Here is a 21,316-nt window from a genome sequence, read left to right as displayed (position 1 = left end):
CGGGTGCCGAGTTACAGGCGGGAAGGGAAGACGCGCTGCGGTGGTGGGGTGTTGGCTGGGGCTGTTCTTTCCCTGAGTCACCCCTTGCACCCGGCCTTTGATCGCTGGGGTTCTCCCTGCCCTCTCCAGGGATAGGGGTGGAGAGCAAAGAGAAAAGAGCCACGGTAAGGCCCCGGGGTTTTTGCAAGAAAGTGGGAAGCGAGAGACGAAGGACCTGTTGGTGTCTACCCCTCCCCGCTTACCCCCACCCCCCAACCCCCGCCCCCCGCCGCCCCCCGCCGCTCGCTCCTGTTCCCGGCCAAGCCCATTTCTATACAAGGTCTGCTCTCCCCAGCCTCCACCCCTCGGCGCGGAGAGGTGCATTCCCCCGCCCTGAGCTCAGCGGGCCGGGCCGGAATGCGGCCGATAAATCAGAGATAACCCAGAGGGGCAGGGCGGGACCGGCTCTTAGGACCGGGGATAAAAGGCCGCGGTTGCCCGAGGATCCAGGAGGTGAGACGTGAACCGGGACTCAGCGCAGCAGCGGCGGCAGCAACCTCCATCCGCCCCTCCGGCGACATGGACTCCCAGACGGCGCTGCCCCGGGCGCTCCTGTTCCTCCTGTTCTTGCACCTGTCGCTGCTAGGATGTCATTCCCACCCGCTAGGTGGCCCCGGCCCGGCCTCGGGACTGCCTGGGATACAGGTGAGCGCTGCCGAGCTGCGTAAACCCGGCTCGCCGGGAGGGCGCGGACAGCAGCAATTAACGGGTCCCCACCTACTCCCACCTATAGTTCAAAGAGGTTCCCACCCTCCCTTGGAAAATAGTGATAAGAGAATCAGAAAGCGGAGAGACTGGGTGCCGGGAGCCCCCGTCCCCAAGGCGGTCGGTTCGCTGTGGCACCTTCGAGGGCGGCTGGGCCCAGGTGCGGGTTCCTGAGGCTCTGGCTTCCCCATCCATCGCAGGAGCTGCTGGACCGTCTGCAAGACAGGGTCTCGGAGCTGCAGGCCCAGCAGATGGACCTGGAGCCCCTCCAGCAGGGCCGCAGCCTCGCAGAAGCCTGGGAGACCCGCGAAGCCGCCCCCGCAGGGCTCCTTGGGCCCCGCGAGAGCATCCTCCAGGCCCTGCGGGGAATACGCAGCCCCAAGATGATGCGCGACTCGGGCTGCTTTGGGCGGAGGCTGGACCGGATCGGCTCCCTCAGCGGTCTGGGCTGCAAAGGTGAGCACCCACCCCCATTCCCACTGTTGCCACCGTTAGAGCCGCTTCTGGGTTTAATGTCTCTGGGGACCAAACTTTGAGCAAAGAGCACCTGGATATCACTTTTCCTTGCTGACAGTACTCAGGGCCAAGGAGTGCCTTTCTGGAAATATTAAATTTGGAAAACATTCATTACCATGCCTTTGAGTTCTCACCCACCTTCTACCCACCTCCTGTCTCTCTTACCAAAAGGAGCAGAATCACCTTAGGATGTAATTTGGTCACTGCCTGGCAGCCCCTCCTTGGAAAGAGTACTAAACATTTTCCTCCTGGTTTCCCCTGAACTGTCTAGAGCTGCAAAGGCAGAGGGCAGGATCACCAGGGTGACAGTAATCCCCAGTTTACAATGAGGAAAGCGAGGTCCAGGGAGATGGATTATTCCGAAGCCTCAGACATCCAGATGAACTGAAGAGGAGGGTGGTGTGGCTGGCACATGGTGAAGGGAAGCTCAGATCCTGCCTGTCTCCCACCCAAATGTCCTCATCACTCTCTCTCTTCCCCCCACAGTGCTGAGGAGGTATTAAGAGGCGGTCCTGGCTACAAACCTGGCTGCATCTGATTCTCCATCAACCCTCTGCTGCCCTTTGAAGCAGCTCCTATTTATTTTTACTAATTTATTTATTTATTTGGTTGTTTTATACATTTGGTTCTTATCTTTGAGCACAAATTTTCCATGATGAAATAAAGTCAATATTGGAACTTTTTCTTTTGAAGTTGATTTGTCTCAGTGTTCTAAAAAATAATCTGTCATTAAAACATACTCGAAAACCTGTGTTTTCTTGAAGGTCCCAAAGGTTCCTAATGGTGGGGTGGGGACACGGCTTCAAGGGCTGGTCAAGCCTTGGTGGTGGCTACTTTTCTTTAAGGGTTTTTTAATGCTCTGAAATGTCTCTAAATACCTCAAGCACTTGAGACACTTCCCAGAAACTACTTTTCAAAGCCCAGCAGTTTCTCCCTGGGAGTTGAATGGGCCCAGATGTATTCCTGTGACATGAGGGTGAATGTCAAGGTAACTTCCCCTTGATAATAGCCTTCCTTCTGCCTGGAATTCTGCCATTAGAGGCACTTTTCCTGTATTTGTTGTTTTCAGAAGCTCTCAGAGATTGGGGGCGGTGTGTGTGTGTGAGAGAGAGAGAGAGAGAGAGAGATGTGTGTATGTGACAGAGATATGCTGTCTTATTTGCATCCCTGATGGGGGTGAGCCCTCCATCCTGCCCCAAACCTCAGGTTCAAGTCTTCAATTTCGGATATCATCCTGGAAAGGAGCCTTCAAAACCCTGAATTAAATAACATTTGCATTTCCTGAGCCCCCTAGTTTAGAAGTGCCTGAGAGAGGCTGAGCATTTCAGGGTGGCCTTCCCTTGGGGCCCCAGACCTTCACTTCCTCTCTGCCCTAGAGAGAGAAGACCTTTCCTCTAAGGCAGAAAAGGAGACAAGCACCGAATCCTCCTGTACTGCCTTAATCAGCAGGGAGTCCTGGTAGGGGTCACTGCCCTCTCCTCTCCTTCCCCTGCATCTTGGGTTCCAGGCCTCCCAGGTCATGCTGCAGGACTCGTTCCTGCTTTCAGGCTCCCAGGTTTCAGCTCATGCAGTTTGCTTTGCCCAGAAGGCCTTTTGTGATCCCAGCTCAGCAGGAGGACAGGACTATTATTATCCCCATTTTATGGATGAGAAAACTGAGACCCAGAAAAGGGAAGCACCTTACCTGAAAGCGTACAGCTGCTAAGAGCCAACGTGGGAATTTGAGCAGAGATCCACTTGGCTTTCGAGCCTGTGTTCTCTCCCTGAGCTCCTGTCCTTGAACCGCATTCTTAACGGCTTTTTTGCTGTTCTCATCTGATGTTTCTTTGAGTGAGAGGGAACCAGAAGAGGAGGGTCTTTGTGTTAGTTCTCATTTTAACCCAGTGTGCATCAGAGATATCTAATAAGATTAAGAGTTTGAAAATAAGGTTTTAGGACCAACTTACTTTCCAATAAAACTGTGAGCCATCTTTGCCTAATGTTTTTGTCCCAGGACGGTAAAGAGTAATTAGCATCGTTAATGTTTATAAAGGCCGTATGATGCACCAGGCACTGTTCCATGACCTCATATTCATCTTCATAACAACTATTCAGGAAGAACTCTTATTATCCTTCATTTTACAGATGGGGAAATCGAGGCACAGAGAGGTGATGTGACTTGCTCAGGGTCATTCAGTTAGTAAGTGACAGAGCTAGGTTTCAAGCCCACACATGCTGGCCCAGCACCCAGGCCCCTAACCACTGCACAGCCCAGGCTTTCCCAAGCCAGTGAATTAGGCTTGCTGGTGGGATGGAAGTTCCCCCTATTTTTTAAAGCTATATTCCCTGTGTTGTACAATATATCCTTGAAATCTTATTTATTTTATACCTAGTAATTTATTTATTTTTTCTGTTTGATACATATTGTTGTATATATGTCAATCTCATTCTCCCAGTTCATCCCCGCCCTCTCCAGCCCTGCACCCTCAGCTTTTCCCCCTTGGTGTCCATACGTTTTTTCTCTACGTCTGTGTCTATTTCTGCCTTGCAAACCGGTTCATCTGTGCCATTTTTCTAGATTCCACATATATGAGTTAATATACATTTGTTTTTCTCTTTCTTACTTCACTCTGTGTGACAGTCTCTAGGTCTATCCACATCTCTACGAATGACCCAATTTTGTTCCTTTTTGTGGCTAAGAGTCCATTGTATATGTGTACCACATCTTCTTTATCCATTCATCTGTCAGTTGGAATGACCTCTTAATGGCATCACTCAATTCAACGTTTGGGGCCCCTGCCTATTGGCAAATATCCCCTCCATGCTCAGGTGATGAAGATAGACCCCTCCCAGAACACCCACTCTACAAACCCAGCCAGCACTTCAGAAGTCTTACAGGTAAGTCCAGTTCTTCCATAAACAGGGCTCAGGTGGTAGAGTCTGTGTGTATGATACCGACATATCCTGTTATTTGAGCCTTTTCCCCAAGCAAAGGTCCAGGAAAGAGGACCCCCTAACAAACTGTGAAGGAATCAAATGTGACTTCTGGAGGGTGGGGAGTGGGTGGCCCGACATACCCAATGGAGTGACATCTCATTGAGCTCCCCCTGTGTTTAGTGTTTGTGGGCAGTGTTGTGGTATGTGCACAGTCTACGGATGCCCTTAAAAACCAACCCTCTCTAACCTGTGACCTTGGCCCCTTCAAACACATCCCCATGCAGCTATAGCCATGGTCTTAACCTCCCTGACTTCCCTATTATCGATCTCATCCTCCAAGAAGCAGCTGGATTACGAATCTCCCTGGAGATGGTCAATGTAACCTACCCGGAAAGACATGTTGGTGGACACAGACCCAAGGGGGCCCAGCCCATGCTTCACAGCTGCAAGGAGCTTCAGTAGAGGGTGGACTGGCTTTGCTGGGTCTCCAGTGTTACGGTTACTGAAGTCAGGACAGTGTTGGGCCTGAATGCTTCATCTCGAGTCACTGATTCTGCACTCCCCTCTCCACCTCTCCATCCCTCTTGTGGCAGCTTTGACCCTATTTTTTTTTTTTTTTGGCTACCCTCTACAATGGTTTGTGGGACCTGAGACCTTAATTCCCAGATGAAGGATTGGACCCAGACCCTCGACAGTGAGAGCATGGAGTCCTAACCACTGGCCCACCAGGGAATTCCCAGCTTTGATCCTTCTGAGAATAATTTGCCACAAGAAAACAAATGTATATTTTTTTCCCCTGCAGAACAGGTCTAAACAAAGTCATGAACTTGGCCATTTGTTCATGTTGCAGTTCTCAGCCCCACCCCTGTCTCTGTAGGATTTTTCATGCAATCAGTGCTTTTCCACTAAGTGGCCCATTTCTCCCACGGGGTCAGGAGCCAGGCCCCATACAGCTGCGTGGGCATCCTGGAGCATTTTTGCCCTGGGACATTGGCTCCAACTCTTGTGCCCTTAGTATCCTGTCTCCAGCACTGCCAAGCACAGCTCCTGCCCTCGCCGTTTCAGTGCACACCAGCCCTACGTCCATCTGGAAGCACTGCACTTTCCTGCCTGAGGACTTTCTCTGGCAGCTGGAGCCCACTTCCTGGGGGCAGGCAGGAAGTGCTGGGGAACTGACATGCACCAGGAGCAGCGCCCAGCCAACACCTAGCAGCACCCTCGGTTTACAGGTAGTGTCCGTCTTTCACTGGTTCCTGGATTTCTGCGCAGGGGCTGGGGATTAACCTGCAGCTGCCCATGGTGGTCACTAAACTCCTTTCCCTGGTCACTTCCCCACTCTCCAGCCAATATTTCCTGGGATTTTCTCCAAAATAAACTACTTTGCTTGAATACTTGTCTCAGATTCAGAGGAACCCAAGCTAAGACACTCCCAAATGAGTAAACCGTTTCCCAGGGCTCCACCCTCGATGACTTCAGCCCTAGGAATCTTCCTGGACTCCGTGCTTTGGCTGGACCACCCAGGCAGGCACCATGTCCACTCCTGCTTCCTTCCCTCGCCACCCATGCCCAGCTTCCTAACTGTCTTCCCTGCCCCAGGCTCCCTGATCTCGTTCTTCCTGCGTCAGGGGGAGAGAGCAGAACTTTCATGCCTTAGCCAGAGGGTGACTCCCCCTCCCTGCGAGGCCCGTAGGGAGGGCAAGATGCAGGGGTGGGCACTCAGGTATGTCCCTAGGTGAAGTGCCAGAGAGGGTGCTGGTGAATCAGAGTCATTGTGGATGTAGTTAGTTAAGATGAGGTCATACTCGAGTAGGGTGGGCTCCTGTTCCAATATGACTGGTTTCCTCATAAGAAGAAAAGAAACACAGAGAGGGAAGATGGCCACATGATGACAGAGACTAAGATCAGAGGGAGGCATTTGCAAGTCAAGGAGTGCCAAGGATTGCCGGCAGCTACCAGAAGCTGTAAGAGACAAACAAGGATCCTTCCTTACAGGTTTCAGAGGGACTGGGCCCTGCTGCCACCTTGATTTCAGACTAGCCTCCAGAACTGGGAGATACTACAGTTCTGTTGTTTATGATACGCAGTTTGTTGTACTTTGTTACAGCAGCCCTAGGGACATAATGCAGTGCCCGCATCCTTTTCTCTCCTCACAGACTGTTCCAAGGGGCTGGGTCCCATGAAGCTCTCTGGAGATGTGCAGCATGAACAACCAACCAACCAACTGACCAACCAATCAACCAACCAACCAACCAACCAACTAACCAACCAACCAACCAACTAACCAACCAGCCAACCAACTAACCAACTGACCAACCAACTAACCAACCAACCAACCAACTCACCACTAAGCTGTTTTTGCAAGGCTGTGACCAGCTTGGTAACATATCGCTTTATATTTGCTCTTTCTCTTTCCTTACCTGTGGTGGGCAGCCTCTGAGATGGCCCCCAGTGAGGCTCATCTTCTGGTATCCATCCCTTGGTAATCCCCTCCCTCTGAGTATGGGCTGGACCTTGTGACTCACTTTCAGTGAACACAGTACAACAGAAATGATGGGGTACCACATCCAAGATTAGGTTACAAAGAGATGGTGGCTTACATATTGTTTCTCTCTCTACCTAAAGGAAGTCAGCTGCATCTCTATGGAAATGCCCATGTTGGAAGGAACTGACATCTCCAGCCAATAGTCAAGTGAGGACCTGGGACTTGCCAACAGACACAGGAGTGAGATTGAAAGCAGATCCCCAGTCAAGCCTTCAGATGACCACAGCCCTGGCCAACATCTTAATTATAGCCTGTGTGATCTCTGAACAAGGGGCACCCAGCTAAGCAGATCCAGATTCCTGGTCCACAGAAGCTGTTAAATAATAGATGTGTGTTGATTTAAGTTGCTAAGGTTTGGGGTAATTGGTCACACAGCAATTTTTGACTAATACACTATCTCACTTCCCTTTTCTCCTCACTCTTACTTCCCTTGAACTAGAACCCCCATAAAGCTTTAGCAAATAAACTTGCCTTGAGCCTTTTTCTTCCTGGGGAAACTGTCCCCAAATTCTAGTCTCAGTGACCTCCATATTGCACAAAAGAAAGAGAATATCATTTTCAAAGAAAGTCCAAAGCAATCATTCCTAAATATGCACCAGTGTCGTACCGATTTCTCCCAACTGGGGCTTCTGCTTTAGACCATTTAGGTCTGACAGAATTGTTCTGTGAATGCGATAGGTTTTTCACACCAGTTCTGCACACATGACATTGCTGGGCCTTCATGGGTCCTTGAAGCAGCCCACAGCCTCCCCATGGAGGGTCATGAAACCAAACTGGGCTAGAAACTGGAGATCCCCCAATTCTGGATTTTCCCACCCATTTGCAACCCTCATTCCATCATATGACTAAGACGACTTCTTTCCAGTGACAAGGAAATAAAGGCTTTTGATTTTTCAGCTAGTGGGAGAGGTGGGGGTGGGGGGTGGATCTGGTCTTCTGTGCCTTTTGCTTTTCTTCTCTTCACTCCCACAGGCTGGCTTCTAAACACCCCATTAAATATTAACTCCTCCACACACATGCCCCCGAAGTGGAGCAGGGGTGAGGAAATGAAGAGAAACTGTACGTCAAGCCATTTTCCATTTCAGGCTCAAATCAAAGGCTCTAACATGATTGGGGTAGGAAGTGTATTGGGGGATTGTCCGTTTTCCCCAAACCCTGTTAGTGCAGGAGGAGATGTTGGTTCTGTACAAAGTACTCAGGGCAGTAAACCTAAGTATTCTCTTTCTTGCCGCCCATCTTCTGCAAAAAACCAAAAACAATAGATGAAACTCAAAAAATGACACTTGTGCCCCACTCCAGTTTCACTCTGGAAGAAACAATGTAACTTTAATAAAAGGAGCTGGGAAAATTCTGAAATTCTCCTTCTGGGACCTTGGACGGGGCTTCCGCTTTTCCTTGGGCCACCGACAGACTTCAGAAGTAGCTCAGGACGCAGGAACAGCATCAGCCCTCAGAGGCCATGGCAGAGGCCACCTGCCGTAATGCCCTTCCGGAAGGCTTGCACGCATCAAAGGCCGGTCTCAAAGGGCATCTCCAGGAGACAGGCTGTGTGAGGCATGTGGCAAGAAGCATCGCTTCCCCCAGGGTGGCTGCTCACTGAATCCTCTTCGCTAATAATAACCCTGCCACCAGAGCGATTAAGCTGTGAGCACATTCCAGAGACTCCAGGATGGAGCGGTTCTTTGCCTGCAGATCTCCTACTCAGAACTGCACTCATTTCGGATTTCAAGTTGCGTCTGGCTGACTCAAATCTTTTCTCCTTTAGAATAAAACCACCCTGAACACCTCTCATGGCCCCTGGCCACATACTGCCCTGAATGCCTGTCCTCTCGCTGTGTAACAGCCTCTCTATCTAATCGGCCAAGGAGTGAGCACAACTGGGAGAGGATCCAACCAGGACAGAGCTATCATTCCACCCACATTTCCTGAGCTTCTAGTAGATTGAAACCTGTTAGGTATGTAAATAGGTCATGGGGCTTGGATGTGGTGCTTTCCTGAGACAGGCCACATACTCACAGACTGGCCAAGCACACAAGGCTACAGCCCCAGGGCAGGGGGAAGTGGAGGAGGTGCCCAGAAGCAACCTGAGAGACTGGGACTAGGGCGGGGTTTAACCAGGAACTGAGACTAAAGAGCTTGTTAAGGAAGCTTCATGCAAAGAAGCAGCAGTATCTGGGATGTGGGTTGAGAGTACAGGTGTTGGCGTCAGACCTGGGGTTGGAGTCCTGGTCCTGCTGAGTGACGTCAGGCAAGTGACAGATGCTCTCAGGCTCAGTTCTGTCTTTCTGTGAATGGGAACAATACTAGGCATCTCCTGAGGCTGGTGATGAAAAGGAAAGAATCCACATAAAGCTCTCAGCACGGTGCCTGGCACATTCCAACCAACCAATAAGGAACGTCATGCATTTATATAGCAATTCACACTTCAAAATGTGTTCACATATTAATAGCTCACAGAGGAGGAAAATAAGGCCCCAAAGATGTATGCAATTTGGCTCTTTTGTGGGCTGCGATGCAGGGCTCTCATCCCTTCATCTGTAATGTTTTCCCCTGGATACGTTACATCAAAGAGTGTACAGCATTGATCCAGTGCTTAGTGAATGGAGACCACTCATTACACGGGACAGGCTCGCTGCCTGGGATTTCTCCTTTGGGGGCCAGGAAAACAGAGGCCTCAGTGGTTCATCGCTTGCCTGGCCTCTGAGAAGGATGTGGGAGGCGTTATGGGAAACTGCATGGGCCACAGCCTCTCTTGCTCCATCAGCCAACTTCGCCACGGGAGCTTTCCTGGGAAGGTGCAAGGTGTTACAAGCTTCAAACCCAGAGTCTGAGCTTCTAGAAGTAGTGAGCTTCTATGAATGAAAATGCCGGCATCCTCAAGCACCAATCTCCCCCAACACATTGGAGAGAACCGTGCAGTGAAGGAGGGGGAGTTTTGCAGAGGAATGCTCGTGTTCCGGAAACTTTTCTTGTGTTCCTATTTGGGAGCGGAGTTCTTGGGACATTTGTCACATTTGGTTCCGGCTGACTTAGGACTCTAAAAAATAACTCCCTCTTCACTTGACCACTGAGAGTAACAGCCAGGGGTGAGGGCAGCCCTGTGGAGGGAGAGGTCTGCCCTCATTGCCAACGAGTCAGGTGTAAGGCTAGCTCCAGCATCTGGACTAATTTGTCCTGAGCCGAGCTGCCAGCTGCCTGCCATTTCCTCCCCTCCCGCCCTTATTTGGAGACCCTGACAGCTGAGCTGCAAACCAACGGGGAAGCTGGGCGCCAGCCAAGCGTCACCCTCCGCTTCCCCGCATGGGTCCGTTGCCGAGGAGAAAGAAGCCCTAGGCATCGCTGTGAGATAACCAAGGACTCTTTTTTGCTCTTCTCACACCTTTGAAGTGGGAACCTCTTGAGGCAAATCAACAAGAATGTGGCTCCTGCAGCTGAGGGTCCCGGGGGTTGTTGGGGCTGCTCAAGGCAGAGGGGCCGTGACGAGCTGGCTGGACTGATAACTTTAAAAGGGCATCTTCTGCTGGCTCCTCACTCAGCTGCTTTATCACTGCAAGTGACAGAATGGGGAGGGTTCCGTCCCTCTTGTGCTCTCAGAGAGCCAGGGGGCTATAAAAAGAGGAGGCTCAGGGCAGCTGGGAGACAGAGACGGACGAAGGCCAAGAGTGGGAAAGCACAGAGGAGAGAGAAGAGGTAGCAAGCCGCAGACGACTCCTTGACCAACGCCATCATGGGCCCCTCCACCATCACCACGAGCTTCCTCCTCTTCCTGGCATTTCAGATCCTGGGGCAAACCGGAGCAAACCCCGTGTATGGCTCTGTGTCCAACGCAGACCTGGTGGATTTCAAGGTAGGGCCAGGAAAGGGGCACAGTCTGGGATGAGGGGGCTTTGTGACACTGTGCCAGTCAGTGAGAACTTTCCCTTTCCCTGTTTTCCTTTTGTAAAGAACTTGCTGGACCATTTGGAGGACAAGATGCCTTTAGAAGATGAGGCTGTGCCCCCACAAGTATTAAGTGAGCAGAATGAGGAAGCTGGGGGCCCTCTCAGCCCCCTTTCTGAGGTGCCTCCTTGGACCGGGGAGGTCAACCCAGCCCAGAGAGATGGGGGTGCCCTCGGGCGGGGCCCCTGGGAATCCTCCGATAGATCTGCCCTCCTGAAGAGCAAGCTGAGGGCACTGCTCGCTGCCCCTCGGAGCCTGAGGAGGTCCAGCTGCTTCGGGGGCAGGATGGACAGGATTGGAGCCCAGAGCGGACTGGGCTGCAACAGTTTCCGGGTAAGAGGAACTGGGGATGGAAGTGGGGTTGGGAGGAAGGAAACTGTAGTTTTGTTGAGATTAAAACTTGTGAAAGAATACCACCAGGGGATGCCTTCAGCAGGAAAGGGACCAGCATAGAAGCTTACTCCCTTTGAAATTTCTGCCCCAACTGGGTGGGTGCCCCATGAGTCCCAGAACAATGATGCCATCCTCAGCTACAGTCTGCTGAGAGAAAGCTAAGAAAAAAAGAAGTTACTGCCACGAGCACTGGTAATAAAATGTTCATGGGGCCAACTCACCTGCATACTGCTGATTGGCCGTTCATATTCCTTGAGGAACTGTCAGATCCCAAAGGATCGACACTTACCAGGAATGACTTTACTGGCTTCTAATTGACAATTTGCTTACCACTTCATGGAACTCAGATGGTCTTCAGGCTGGAGTGGGGGCTGATGGGAAGGGAGCCCGGCCCTATGAAGCAGATTTTTCCAGTGGAGTCAGGTCATCAAGCCAAACATGTCTCTGCTCTCTTTGTAGTACCGAAGATAACAGCCAGGGAGGAAAAGGCTGCCAGGCCCTGGGCAGACTTCTAGAGACCTTCATCCCCTGGGGTCTCTCAGTCAACTTAGTCCCATCTCATTGCCATCAAGTTGAGTTGTGACGAGCATTCTATTCAAGCATCAGCCTCCTGTCAACATTTCTCACATTTATGCTAAATGTAGATAAAGCGGTTTAATTGTGGCTTCTCCACCTCTCCCACCCATGCGTTAAATTTTAATCACCTGTAACTGACATCGGTTTGGAAAAAAAAAAAAAATGAATAAATTTCAGCACCACGGACAGAAGCTGAAGGCTTGGTGTGGTTTCTTTCGTTTCCCTGGAAGGAATCATCCAGATATTTCTTGTCATTTTACCTTTTGTCGGAGATAAGAATGCTCACTCCCTTTCTTCCTCCTTTTACAAAAATAATTAGCTTATTTTGGGGAGCAGTTTTAGGTTCACAGCAAAATTGAACAGAAAGTGGAGATTTCCCACGTACACCTGCCCGCCTCACATGCACATTCTCCTGCATTGTCAACATCCCTGCAGAGTGGGACGTTTGTGACCATCGATGACCTGCACTGACACATCACGATCAGCGAACGTCCACAGTTCACATCGAGTTCACTCTCGGTGGTGTACATCTTATGGGTTTGGACAACTTCGGCTTCCTTTCATTTCTCCCTCTGTGTGTGTGTGTGTGTGTGTGTGTGTGTGTGTGTGTGTGTGTGTGTGGTAGGGGGTTGGGGCTCAAACTGCAGCTCTCAACGTGCTCTCACTCACACTGCAGCCTCACCACAGATCCTGAAAAAGCCCCAGGAGACCGAAAGGGTATTTATCATTATTCAGATTTGCTCACATTCAGGGCACTTGTTTATTAAAAAGAAAACTTACAAATATCTGGGATTTTTCCTGGTTACATCTGACATAGCTTGTACTCAATATGACAATTTTTGTACACCTAGTATTTTTTGGTTGCAGTTTGTTTGTTTTTAGAGGCTCAGATATAAAATGAGGGCACTGACTTCTCTGACATCTTTTGTGAGTTAGTGCGGCAGCTGAGTGAATTGCTCTTTTAGTTTGAAGAAGAGTAGGCAGAATATTTGGGTTTAAAACCTGAGCAAAGTGAAGAAAGAAATGTATGCTATGCTGACAAACTTCAAGTTCATGTGCCTTCTGGGCACTAAATTTAAAAATTAGCCACTGGCTTCCCCAAATTCAGGTCCAAGGTGTTTGGACTTGTGTTTTACTGAGGTGGGAGCCACTGGAGAAGATGTAGTTTCTTTTACCTGCTTCTGAAAAGGGTGTTGCCTTAAGCAGAAAATACCAGTCCCTGAGTGCACCTGCAACAGGCAGCAGTGCTCTGAGCTATTTTCCGGCCCATTGCCCCGACACCACACTCTCCGTATCAGATTCTATGACATTCCTCCAACACCCCTACACATTCCCTTCCCCACACCCTTATTCATGCTCTTCCTTCCACCTAGGATACCCTTTATCCAGAGCCCCCAGACATTTTACTCATTTCTCAAGGATCACTGAGAATGCCACTTCTTCCTTGAAGCCTTCCCTGATACTACATGCCCAGGACAAATCAATTCTTCTGGCAGCATTTTGTAACTATCGTGTAACTATTACCATATGCCACAATTTGCCTTGGTGTGCAACTGTCTGTGTCCCTGAACTGCAAGCTCCCGGAGGGTAAATGCCCCCTCAGCAGCCCCTGTAGCATGTGGCACAGGGTGTGCTCTCTAAATGTCCGTCAGATTGTCTTGGTCTTGTACAGAAATTGAGAAGAGAGGAAATAAAGTAGCAATTTGCTCCTTGTAGAGGGAAGGGGAGGCCAGGAGTGAATTGATGGTTAGAGACGGAAGTGGGGAAAGAACCCTAAGGTAAGTACTTCTGATGAAGATGTTCCTATGTGGACTTTGAACGCAGACTAACAAGGACCAGGAGGGTGGAGAGAAAGGAGGAAGCGTCTGTCCAAACCTGGCTCCTGAGGTCTGGCACTGGGGGAGCGGGAACTGCTGGGAGGAGAGGAGTGGGGAGCTGGACTCACTGCCAAGGTGTCGCAGTGACACAGCGGGTTTTCGCCGATGGAATTGACTGAATGTGCCAAGAGACACCCCTGGAGCTTGGAGGACCCTTGGGTATGGGTGGAGGGGGGATGGGTGGAGGAGGGATGGGTGGAGGGGGGGGATGGATGGAAGGGCGGATGGGTGGAAGGGGGGATGGATGGGGGATGGGTAGAGGGGGGATGGGTGGAGGGGGGATGGATAGAAGGGGGGATGGGTGGAAGGGGGGATGGATGGGAGGATGGGTGGAGGGGGGATAGGTGGAGAGGGGATGGATGGAAGGGGGGATGAGTGGAAGGGGGCGATGGATGGGAGGGGGAATGGGTTGAGGGGCCTGAGTTGACAGACCATTTCTGCCACTGTGGGATGGCAACTCGATGCAGAACAACTGGAGACCAAGAAAACCATGGTTCTGGCAAAACAAAATATGAGCAAAAAGCCATGACAAGGGGCATCGACAGAAGGTGGCCGTGAGGGCCAAACGTCCCCAGGCCCAGCACTGGGTCCATTTCTTCCGGTTGGACATCAGGGGAATCTGCCTGTAGGGCAACTTCCTAAACGAGACACCTGCAGGAATCGAATGGATTTTTCCACCGACTTCTGAGGGAAGGAACGGCTGGAAGGACAGGTGGTTTTATAGGAGGAAAGGACTTGTAAGCAAGGCCCAACAGTGTCCATCTGAAGGGGGAGCAGGAGAGGGGGAACGCTGTGGTTTTGGCTAAGATCCGCAGGACTAAATCGGTTCTTCTATTAACGTGGTAAGTGGCCCCCCAAGGCTGAAGAGTCCTGCTAGGAGAGCTATAGAAAGAGACCTGAGACTATAAAACGCCGCTCCAGCTTTGCAATTTTTACATATTAGAAACAGAGAGGGAGTGAAATGAAAACCAAGGACGTACCACTCTAAAGAAAGGGCACCGTGGAGGCGAGGATGACAGAGATGCATGAAGACACTTTTATTCTGACGTTAACGGTTACGAGAACTTCCAAGTTCCAAGAGTTCAAATAAAAATAGAATTTTACAAATTAAAAAAAAATACAATTTATATACACAGTAGAATTAGCTAACGTTACCATATACACAAACAGTGCAAACAGAAAGGAAGCTGCTACTGTCGAAATGACCAAAGTCCACGAGCTGTGGGGCAACACTGCGCGTCAGTACTGCGGGCCCGGGAGGGCGCTGCTGGCCTTTCCGGAGGCTTTCTCATCTGCAAGAGCCATTGTCAGCGAGTGATTTTGCATCAGAAATGTCATGTGGTCAGCTGGGTCAAGTAAGCAAGTGTCCATTCCAGTCAGGAACCGTTAGTTACACAGATCACCCCCCCCCCCCCCCCGCCGCCAGAGCACAAAGGTCCCACAGTCGGGTCGGGACTCTCGCCCCCCTCCCCCATCACCTCCAGGAAAATGTGAAATCACCTCCAGGCAATCCCAGACCCGGCCCCTGAAGATTTCTGTTTATCCAGGTGCCATGTCACTGGGAGGTGACCGGGCTGGTAACAGGCGAGATTTTGAAATCCAGGTTTCTAACCAGCAGAAATCACAGGAGTGAGGCTCACAGTTATTTTGTTACGAGGGCGCCGTGCTTGTCTTTGGGCTTGTCTGCAAAGGGCAAACGCCAGGAGGGGGCAGGAAAGCACGTGCCTTTCCAGAAGGGCTGGGGCTGGAGACCACCCAGTCTGCTCAGGGAGAGGGAGGCGTCCGCACGCCGCCGTCTACCTCTGGGCTACATCGATGGGAACAAAATATCTGGTGACTTAAACGTAACAGGATGTGCAGGAGGGACACATTCCAACACCAATCCCCCAGGGAGGCTTGCAGGCCAGCAGCCTGGGACTCTGCCCTCTGGACCTCAGCCCTGCCAGTGTCAGGACAGGAAAGGGGAGGGAATAGGAGAGCAGGTTTCTGGGATGGGCAGTCATGCCACTCACCTGACCTGGACATTGGTTTCCTTCTTGATAAAAGGAAGAAATAATGCGGTCAAGTTCTGAATGCTACCTTAAAATAGAGGCAGCTGGCTGAACACAATCACATTTAGAGGGCTTGCCTTTTTGGTCCTTGAGATTTCCCAGACTACTTATGGGGAATTTCATTTGTGTTTCATAAGTCAAGTGCACCTAAAGAAGTGGAAAATTCTATAGGTCAGAGTAATCTGGTCAAAGAGAGAAGGAAACGGGAGGAATGGACAGGCCGCAATGGCAGTCGGTTGGGAACTACGCTGAAGCAGCCCCCGGGCGAAGGTGGAGTCATTCCCTAGAGGGTGTGGAGCACAAGACCTGAGCCAGCAAAGCCGGGCTGACACCCAGCTCCAGGCTGAAAGGCTGCCTTGGCAACAAAGTCGGGAGGCTGAGGGGAGAGAACAGGGTTGCTGGGGCCTGGCACTGATGCCCTCAGGCAACTTCCATGATTTAAAAAGAAAAAACAACTAACTTAAAGCCAACGGATGCCATCTCGAGCCTCCAAGCACATCTGCCGCAGGGCTGCCAGGTGTGCCTAAGATGCTACTAATTGTGCAGAGAGAGCAGAAGAGGAAAGTGAGTGCAAATGCTCACTCTGGGTGCCTGTTCAGAGAGGACCAGCCAGCCTGGAGGGAAACTAAGTCCCTGAAAGAGAGAAGGAGGATTCCTATGTCTGACGCTAAAACCTTGGGGCACGTGCTGGCAGGAAGCTCTTCCGCCTCTCCCCACCGCTAACCCCTTCTCAGGTTTCCAATGCTGAGCCCCTCGGTAGGCTGGGGATGCCAGCAGCAGGCAAGTGAGAGATACTTGTGAAGGGCAGACACCCTATTCCTTGAATAAAAATCCGCTGTACTGTCACACTCTGGCTTTTTAAGCTGCATCATGTACCTGTTAGTGGTCCTGGTTCAGGATTCACTTCTTTCCATCTTATGAATAACTGCACCATTCCCCAGAGTCAAGTGAAGCAGTTTTATCTGGGGATGCCCTGATGTTAGGGGGGATGCCAAGATCCTCTGGGCTGTGGCTGCTTCAACAGGAGATGCAGGTAAAACTTATGGAGAGTTTAGTAATTCGATGGAGAAGAAAAGGACCAGGGTGAAAACGTGGCACTAGGAGACCATAGGTAATCTGGAAAGTGGAGATGAAGCCAAAACGTTCAGAACTGGGGCAGATGTAAATCTGACCCTATTGTTAGCTTTATCGTTCAGAGACTATTAGTGGGATTTGAATGCTTTGTGCTTCTGGAGGGTGGTGGTTCTAGGGAGATTCACATCACAGGGGCGGGACCAGAGCACCAGCTCACACCCAGAAGCAGAACTTCCCTCAAAATGAACTGGTGAAGATGTCAACTTAAGAGTCCCAGTGGAGAAGGGCCTCCCTGAAATATGTGTAATTTTCTCAGGGCCTAATTCCTCCATTTAGTAATTCATTGAATTTTGCAACTGGCATTCCCCCCAGTGTTTGCCTTGGCCAAAGTCCCTCCCAAGATGGTTTAAGGCCACAGCTGGGTTCCCGAGGAAAGTAGCAAAGAGGAGGTGCCACTGCTCCGAGTGCCACCCTCCAGTGGGTGAGGCCTGACTTTCCCTCTGGTCCCAGTGCCAGCGGGGAGGAGGGCCTGGGGCCTGTGCCAGCACTAGATGGAGGAACACAGGGAGCAGGAAACGGGAGGATACTTGCTGAGAAGTAGGACAAGTCCAGATTCTGACGGTTCGATACCACCCCAGGAGCTCTGACGGCAAAGTGTTCGATGATTGTGGGCTTTCCAAGCGAGCAGGTGACTGGGAATCTTCCGTGCCCAGGAACAGCCCTGGCCAGCCATGGTGGCGGAGCCTGAGCCGCTGCCTCCCAAGGCAGCTCCCGGAGAGGATGGGCTGGCACGTGGCGGCGGGGCCGAGCTGGGCCATCAGAGGGTCTGGTAGTGCTGCCGCAGCCGGGCCTGCAGAAACTCGTGCGTCAGGTTGTGTCGTGTGATGACCCCAACGATCTAGGATGAGGAGAAGACTCACGTCACCCGCAGGGTGAGACCCACGGGGACAAGAACACGAGTGACAGGAGTGAACAGAGCCTGCCTGGCCTGTCTCAGTAAACGGTGGGGCTAGAATCAGGTCCCGAAGGACCAGGACAGGCCTGACAACACAATCGGGACACGCATTTCAAAGGCCACCTCATTTCCAGATGGAAACGAGATGAGACAATTCGGGGTCACAAGCTGGAGGCCGATGGGACAGACGGAGCCCCCACAGGCTTTAGTGGGGCCAGCTAGACTCTGAAAGTGAATGTCTTTATAAACAGGGCCCACGCTCTCTAGCTCCTCAGCCAGCACACCCAGCCTGCTTTGTGTGCATGTGTAAGATGCAGGGCCCAGGGAAGGATTCTGAGAAGCGGGGACCCCTGCTCCAGCTCCGAAATACCACCTTTCAGAACTACCTGAGTCACTGTGATATTGGGATTTATAATGATACATATGAAAGCGAGTCAAAAATTATCCGCACTCTGGCCGCACAATTTACGTAAGTGTTAATAACCGGAGTGCGGATAATTTTTGACTCACCCTCGTATCTGGTCTTTGTTCTAAGATCCTGGCACAAAGCTCTTAAAACTCTCAGCATTTCTTAAGTGATGAGTAATAAGGATGTCTTATTATTCATAATAAGCCCCTTTCAACCATCCCTGAGTTTATGTTAATGGTGTAACTTTCAGAAAGCCCTTAAGGATAGAGGCTGCTCTCCCAGGGAACCAATGGACAATGATGTAACCAACCATGCCTATTGCATGAAGCCTCTATTAAAATCCCTGAACTACAGGGTCTGGAGAGCTTCCGGGCTGGTGAACACACAAGGTGACAGGAGGGTGGCCTGCCTGGTGGAGAGGACCCCTTCCCCTTCCCACGTCCCTTACCCTGTGTATCTCCTGTCTGGCCATTCCTGAGTCACTAGATTACGGTTTATTATAAAAGGATATAAGTAATTGTCTTCCTGAGTTCTGTGAGCAGGGGGCCATGGGAACCTCCAATTTATATCCAGTCAGTCAGGGGTACAGGTGATAGCCTGGACTTCCCAATGAGAGTCAAGTGGGGGAAGGGGCGTGCAAGGAAGTCTTGTGGGGCTGAGCCCTTAACCCGAGGGACCTGACGCCGTGTGCAGGCAGACAGCGTCGGGACTGAGCTGAGTTGAGGACACCCAGCGGGGGCCTGGAGCATTGCTCTGTGTGGGGAACCTGCCCCCCGATCCAGTGCCAGATGCACAGCAGAGCACGAGAGTCCGAAGAACCAGAGTCTCTCCTCAGCAGGTATCTTCCACAGTCACTGCAGGGCCTCCTGTCGGTCACTGAGGTGGGTGCCCCACATAAACTGTGTTGGAACTGTCAGTGAGGCTGTGTCTCAAGGAACAGAATCTGACCCCCGCCACTAAACCCGTGTAAGGACACACCGCGCTGTTGAGGTTCTGCTGTGACCCTCGCTTTGGAGAGGAGTCATTTCCTGGAGGGAAACTGGGTGACAGCGACCAAAAGCCTCAAAGAGGTGACAATTACAGTGAAATTCAACTAAATATTCCACAACAGAGGACAAATGAATAAGTGACCGGGCAGCCATGCAACGGAATGCTCGAGCCGTTAAAATATCCTAAGCGAACACTTTCTGCCGTGGAAAGTCATTTCCTATAAATTAGACTGAAAAATTAAGGTATTTAACAGCATAAACAGTGTTACCATTTTCACTAAGACTCGACACATAAAGTCTCTATTTCTAGACATAGAGAGAAATAACGATATACCTTAAAAAGTTAACGTGGCTGCCTCTGTGAAGACGAGGGTTTGGCATTTCTTTTTTTTTTTTTTTTTTTGCTTATCTATATTTTCCTATTTTTCTACAATCAAACACCAATGTTTGTGTAATAAGAAAAAATGGAGTTTTAAGAAGAAGAAAAAAATGGAAAAATCTGTAGTGATAATTACGAGGCATTTTATCTTTTAAAACTCTCCAAGTATTTTGCCTGCCATTCTCTCATTTAATGTTACAAATTCCCATAACAGCTGGGGAACTGACCCCCTCCCCAAGGACGTGCCACCAGGTCAAGGGGGAAGAGGGAGGTTTCAGGACAGACGGCCTCAAGCTTTCCTGGGCCTCAGGAAGCGAGATCAGTGCGACGCTGGCGACACCTGCTGGCCACATAGGAGACGGCGCAAAAGACACACCCAGGAGGCGAAGGGGAAGGTTTCTGAGGCCACCCCAGTCTCCCGCCCTGACCCCTGTGCCCCTCACTCCCGGTGGGGGAGCCGCAGAGCAGGTCTGGTCTGAGAAGCCCCCGTGGGAGTTTGCTGCTCCCTCCTGGGTGAGAAGCGCTGCCCCCCAGCAACGCTGGCCAGAGGGTCCTTTCCAGAAGGTGCGGCTGCAGACTCACCTCTCCCACTGCATTCACCACGGGCAGGTGCCGCAGGCCCATCGTTCTGAACAGGTTGAAAACTTGGGAGACATGGGTGTTAGGGGAAACAGTGAAGGGCGCGGGGTTCATGTACGGGGTGACGTCCTGCAGAGGAGACAACACAGGTGACGTGCGGCCAGTCCTGCCCGCCCAGGATGAGATGCCAACCGCGCAGACGAGCAGCGCGGGCCAGGCCCGCAGCCTCCCCGCCTCCTCACCACGATCATGCGCGGGTTCAGCAGGGTCAGGTCCAGGTCATGGATGTCAGGGAACCGCGGGTAATCCTCGGCCATCTCGGCGTACGAGAGGCGCGGCTGGCTGGCGCTCTGCAATCCCAACGAGACACTGTCCTTGCATCGAAGGCGGCAACTGGCGGGGTCACATGTACAGTCCCCTCCCTCTACGGCTGAGAGCGGGGCGGGGCAGGGCAGGGGCCAGGACAGGTGCTTTGGAATGAGACCTCGTGCTCCAAAGCCAGGTCTCAGCTGGTTCCTAGCTGGGTCCTCCGGGCCAGTCTCCTAATCTCTCTGAACTTCCCTTTCATCTATAAAACGGATGTGAGATGTTCTAGAGTTTCAATGAGAAAAGTGCTAATAGTAGCCGTGTGGGGTGACGTCTGTCCCCCAAAAGATACGTCCGCATCCTAACGCCTGGTACCTGTGAATGTGACCTCACTGGAAACAAGGCCTTTGTGGATGTAATCAAGTTAGGATGAGGCCATGTTGGATTAGGGTAGGCCCTAAACCCAATGACTGGCGTCCTTGTAAGAGAGGAGAGGACACACAGGGAGAAGGCGGGGTGACGAGAGAGCAGACACGAGTGCTGAGCCTCCAGCTGAGGCAGGCTGCGAGCGCCCACCACAAACGAGGGCAGCACGGATCCCACCCCGGAGACCCCAGGTGCCCTGCCGACACCGGCACTTTGCCCCGTGGCCTGAGAACTCTGAACGAATGCACGGCTGTTGTCTGAAGACACCCGGTTTGTGGCAACTGGAAACGGCAGCCCCAGGAAACTCACCCGGGAGCTTTGCCACTCTTCCTGCATCCCCAGTCTTCTGGATTTTCCCTCAGCTCTCACTGCTGCTGTCCCTGCGCCCCTGAGCCGCCACCACCGGCTCTCAGGCTGGGCACAGCGACCACACGCTCCGGTCACTGCTCCGCCCCAGTCCTCCTCCCCTGAACTCTCCTCTGCACACGGCCTTCCCCGCCCACTGCTGACTCCCGGGACTCCCCCGGGCCAGCTCCGGCAGCTTCTGTGTGCAGGCAAGGCCCTGTGCGGTCTGGCCCATTTCATGCCTCCGACTTCCCTGTCCCCTGTGCTCCCCCTGTGACCCTTCCCCCAACCCAGAGGGGC

The 21,316-nt window shown here is 51.7% G+C and overlaps 3 protein-coding genes across 6 annotated transcripts in view; 2 read left to right on the top strand and 1 right to left on the bottom strand.

Moving 5' to 3' along the window:
* The first annotated feature begins 493 nt into the window (after positions 1-493).
* NPPB (natriuretic peptide B) lies at positions 494-1,942 on the top strand. Its single transcript, XM_057700518.1, has 3 exons — positions 494-684; positions 945-1,200; positions 1,747-1,942. Exons 1-3 carry the CDS (start codon positions 559-561, stop codon positions 1,761-1,763), a joined length of 399 nt encoding a protein of 132 aa, XP_057556501.1. The 5' UTR covers positions 494-558; the 3' UTR covers positions 1,764-1,942.
* Positions 1,943-10,235: 8,293 nt separating this feature from the next.
* NPPA (natriuretic peptide A) lies at positions 10,236-11,819 on the top strand. Its single transcript, XM_057748047.1, has 3 exons — positions 10,236-10,565; positions 10,664-10,990; positions 11,510-11,819. Exons 1-3 carry the CDS (start codon positions 10,446-10,448, stop codon positions 11,519-11,521), a joined length of 459 nt encoding a protein of 152 aa, XP_057604030.1. The 5' UTR covers positions 10,236-10,445; the 3' UTR covers positions 11,522-11,819.
* Positions 11,820-14,522: 2,703 nt separating this feature from the next.
* CLCN6 (chloride voltage-gated channel 6) overlaps positions 14,523-21,316 on the bottom strand; it is a 29,479-nt gene continuing 22,685 nt past the window's right edge. For 3 of the 4 annotated variants that reach the window (XM_057696427.1, XM_057696436.1, XM_057696429.1), the window contains 3 exons: positions 20,182-20,289; positions 19,943-20,068; positions 14,523-17,526 (listed from right to left, as the gene is read on the bottom strand). In XM_057696427.1, the coding sequence (XP_057552410.1) occupies positions 17,446-17,526; positions 19,943-20,068; positions 20,182-20,289 (315 nt within the window). In that variant the 3' untranslated portion in view covers positions 14,523-17,445. Of the gene's footprint in view, positions 17,527-19,942; positions 20,069-20,181; positions 20,290-21,316 lie in introns of those variants that run through there. The other variant, XR_009047670.1, reaches the window with a different exon arrangement.

Source organism: Hippopotamus amphibius, chromosome 1, assembly GCF_030028045.1.
Source record: "Hippopotamus amphibius kiboko isolate mHipAmp2 chromosome 1, mHipAmp2.hap2, whole genome shotgun sequence".
Taxonomy (NCBI): domain Eukaryota; kingdom Metazoa; phylum Chordata; class Mammalia; order Artiodactyla; family Hippopotamidae; genus Hippopotamus; species Hippopotamus amphibius.
This window is presented reverse-complemented; position numbering and strand designations above follow the sequence as displayed.

What these genes read in the sequence shown, in the direction of transcription:
- NPPB (XM_057700518.1), top strand. Translation starts at nt 559, where the DNA reads ATGGACTCCCAGACGGCGCTGCCCCGGGCGCTCCTGTTCCTCCTGTTC. An exon ending in CGGGACTGCCTGGGATACAG is followed by an intron (nt 685 to 944) that starts GTGAGCGCTGCC and finishes CATCCATCGCAG; the next exon opens with GAGCTGCTGGACCGTCTGCA.
- NPPA (XM_057748047.1), top strand. Translation starts at nt 10,446, where the DNA reads ATGGGCCCCTCCACCATCACCACGAGCTTCCTCCTCTTCCTGGCATTT. An exon ending in CAGACCTGGTGGATTTCAAG is followed by an intron (nt 10,566 to 10,663) that starts GTAGGGCCAGGA and finishes CCTTTTGTAAAG; the next exon opens with AACTTGCTGGACCATTTGGA.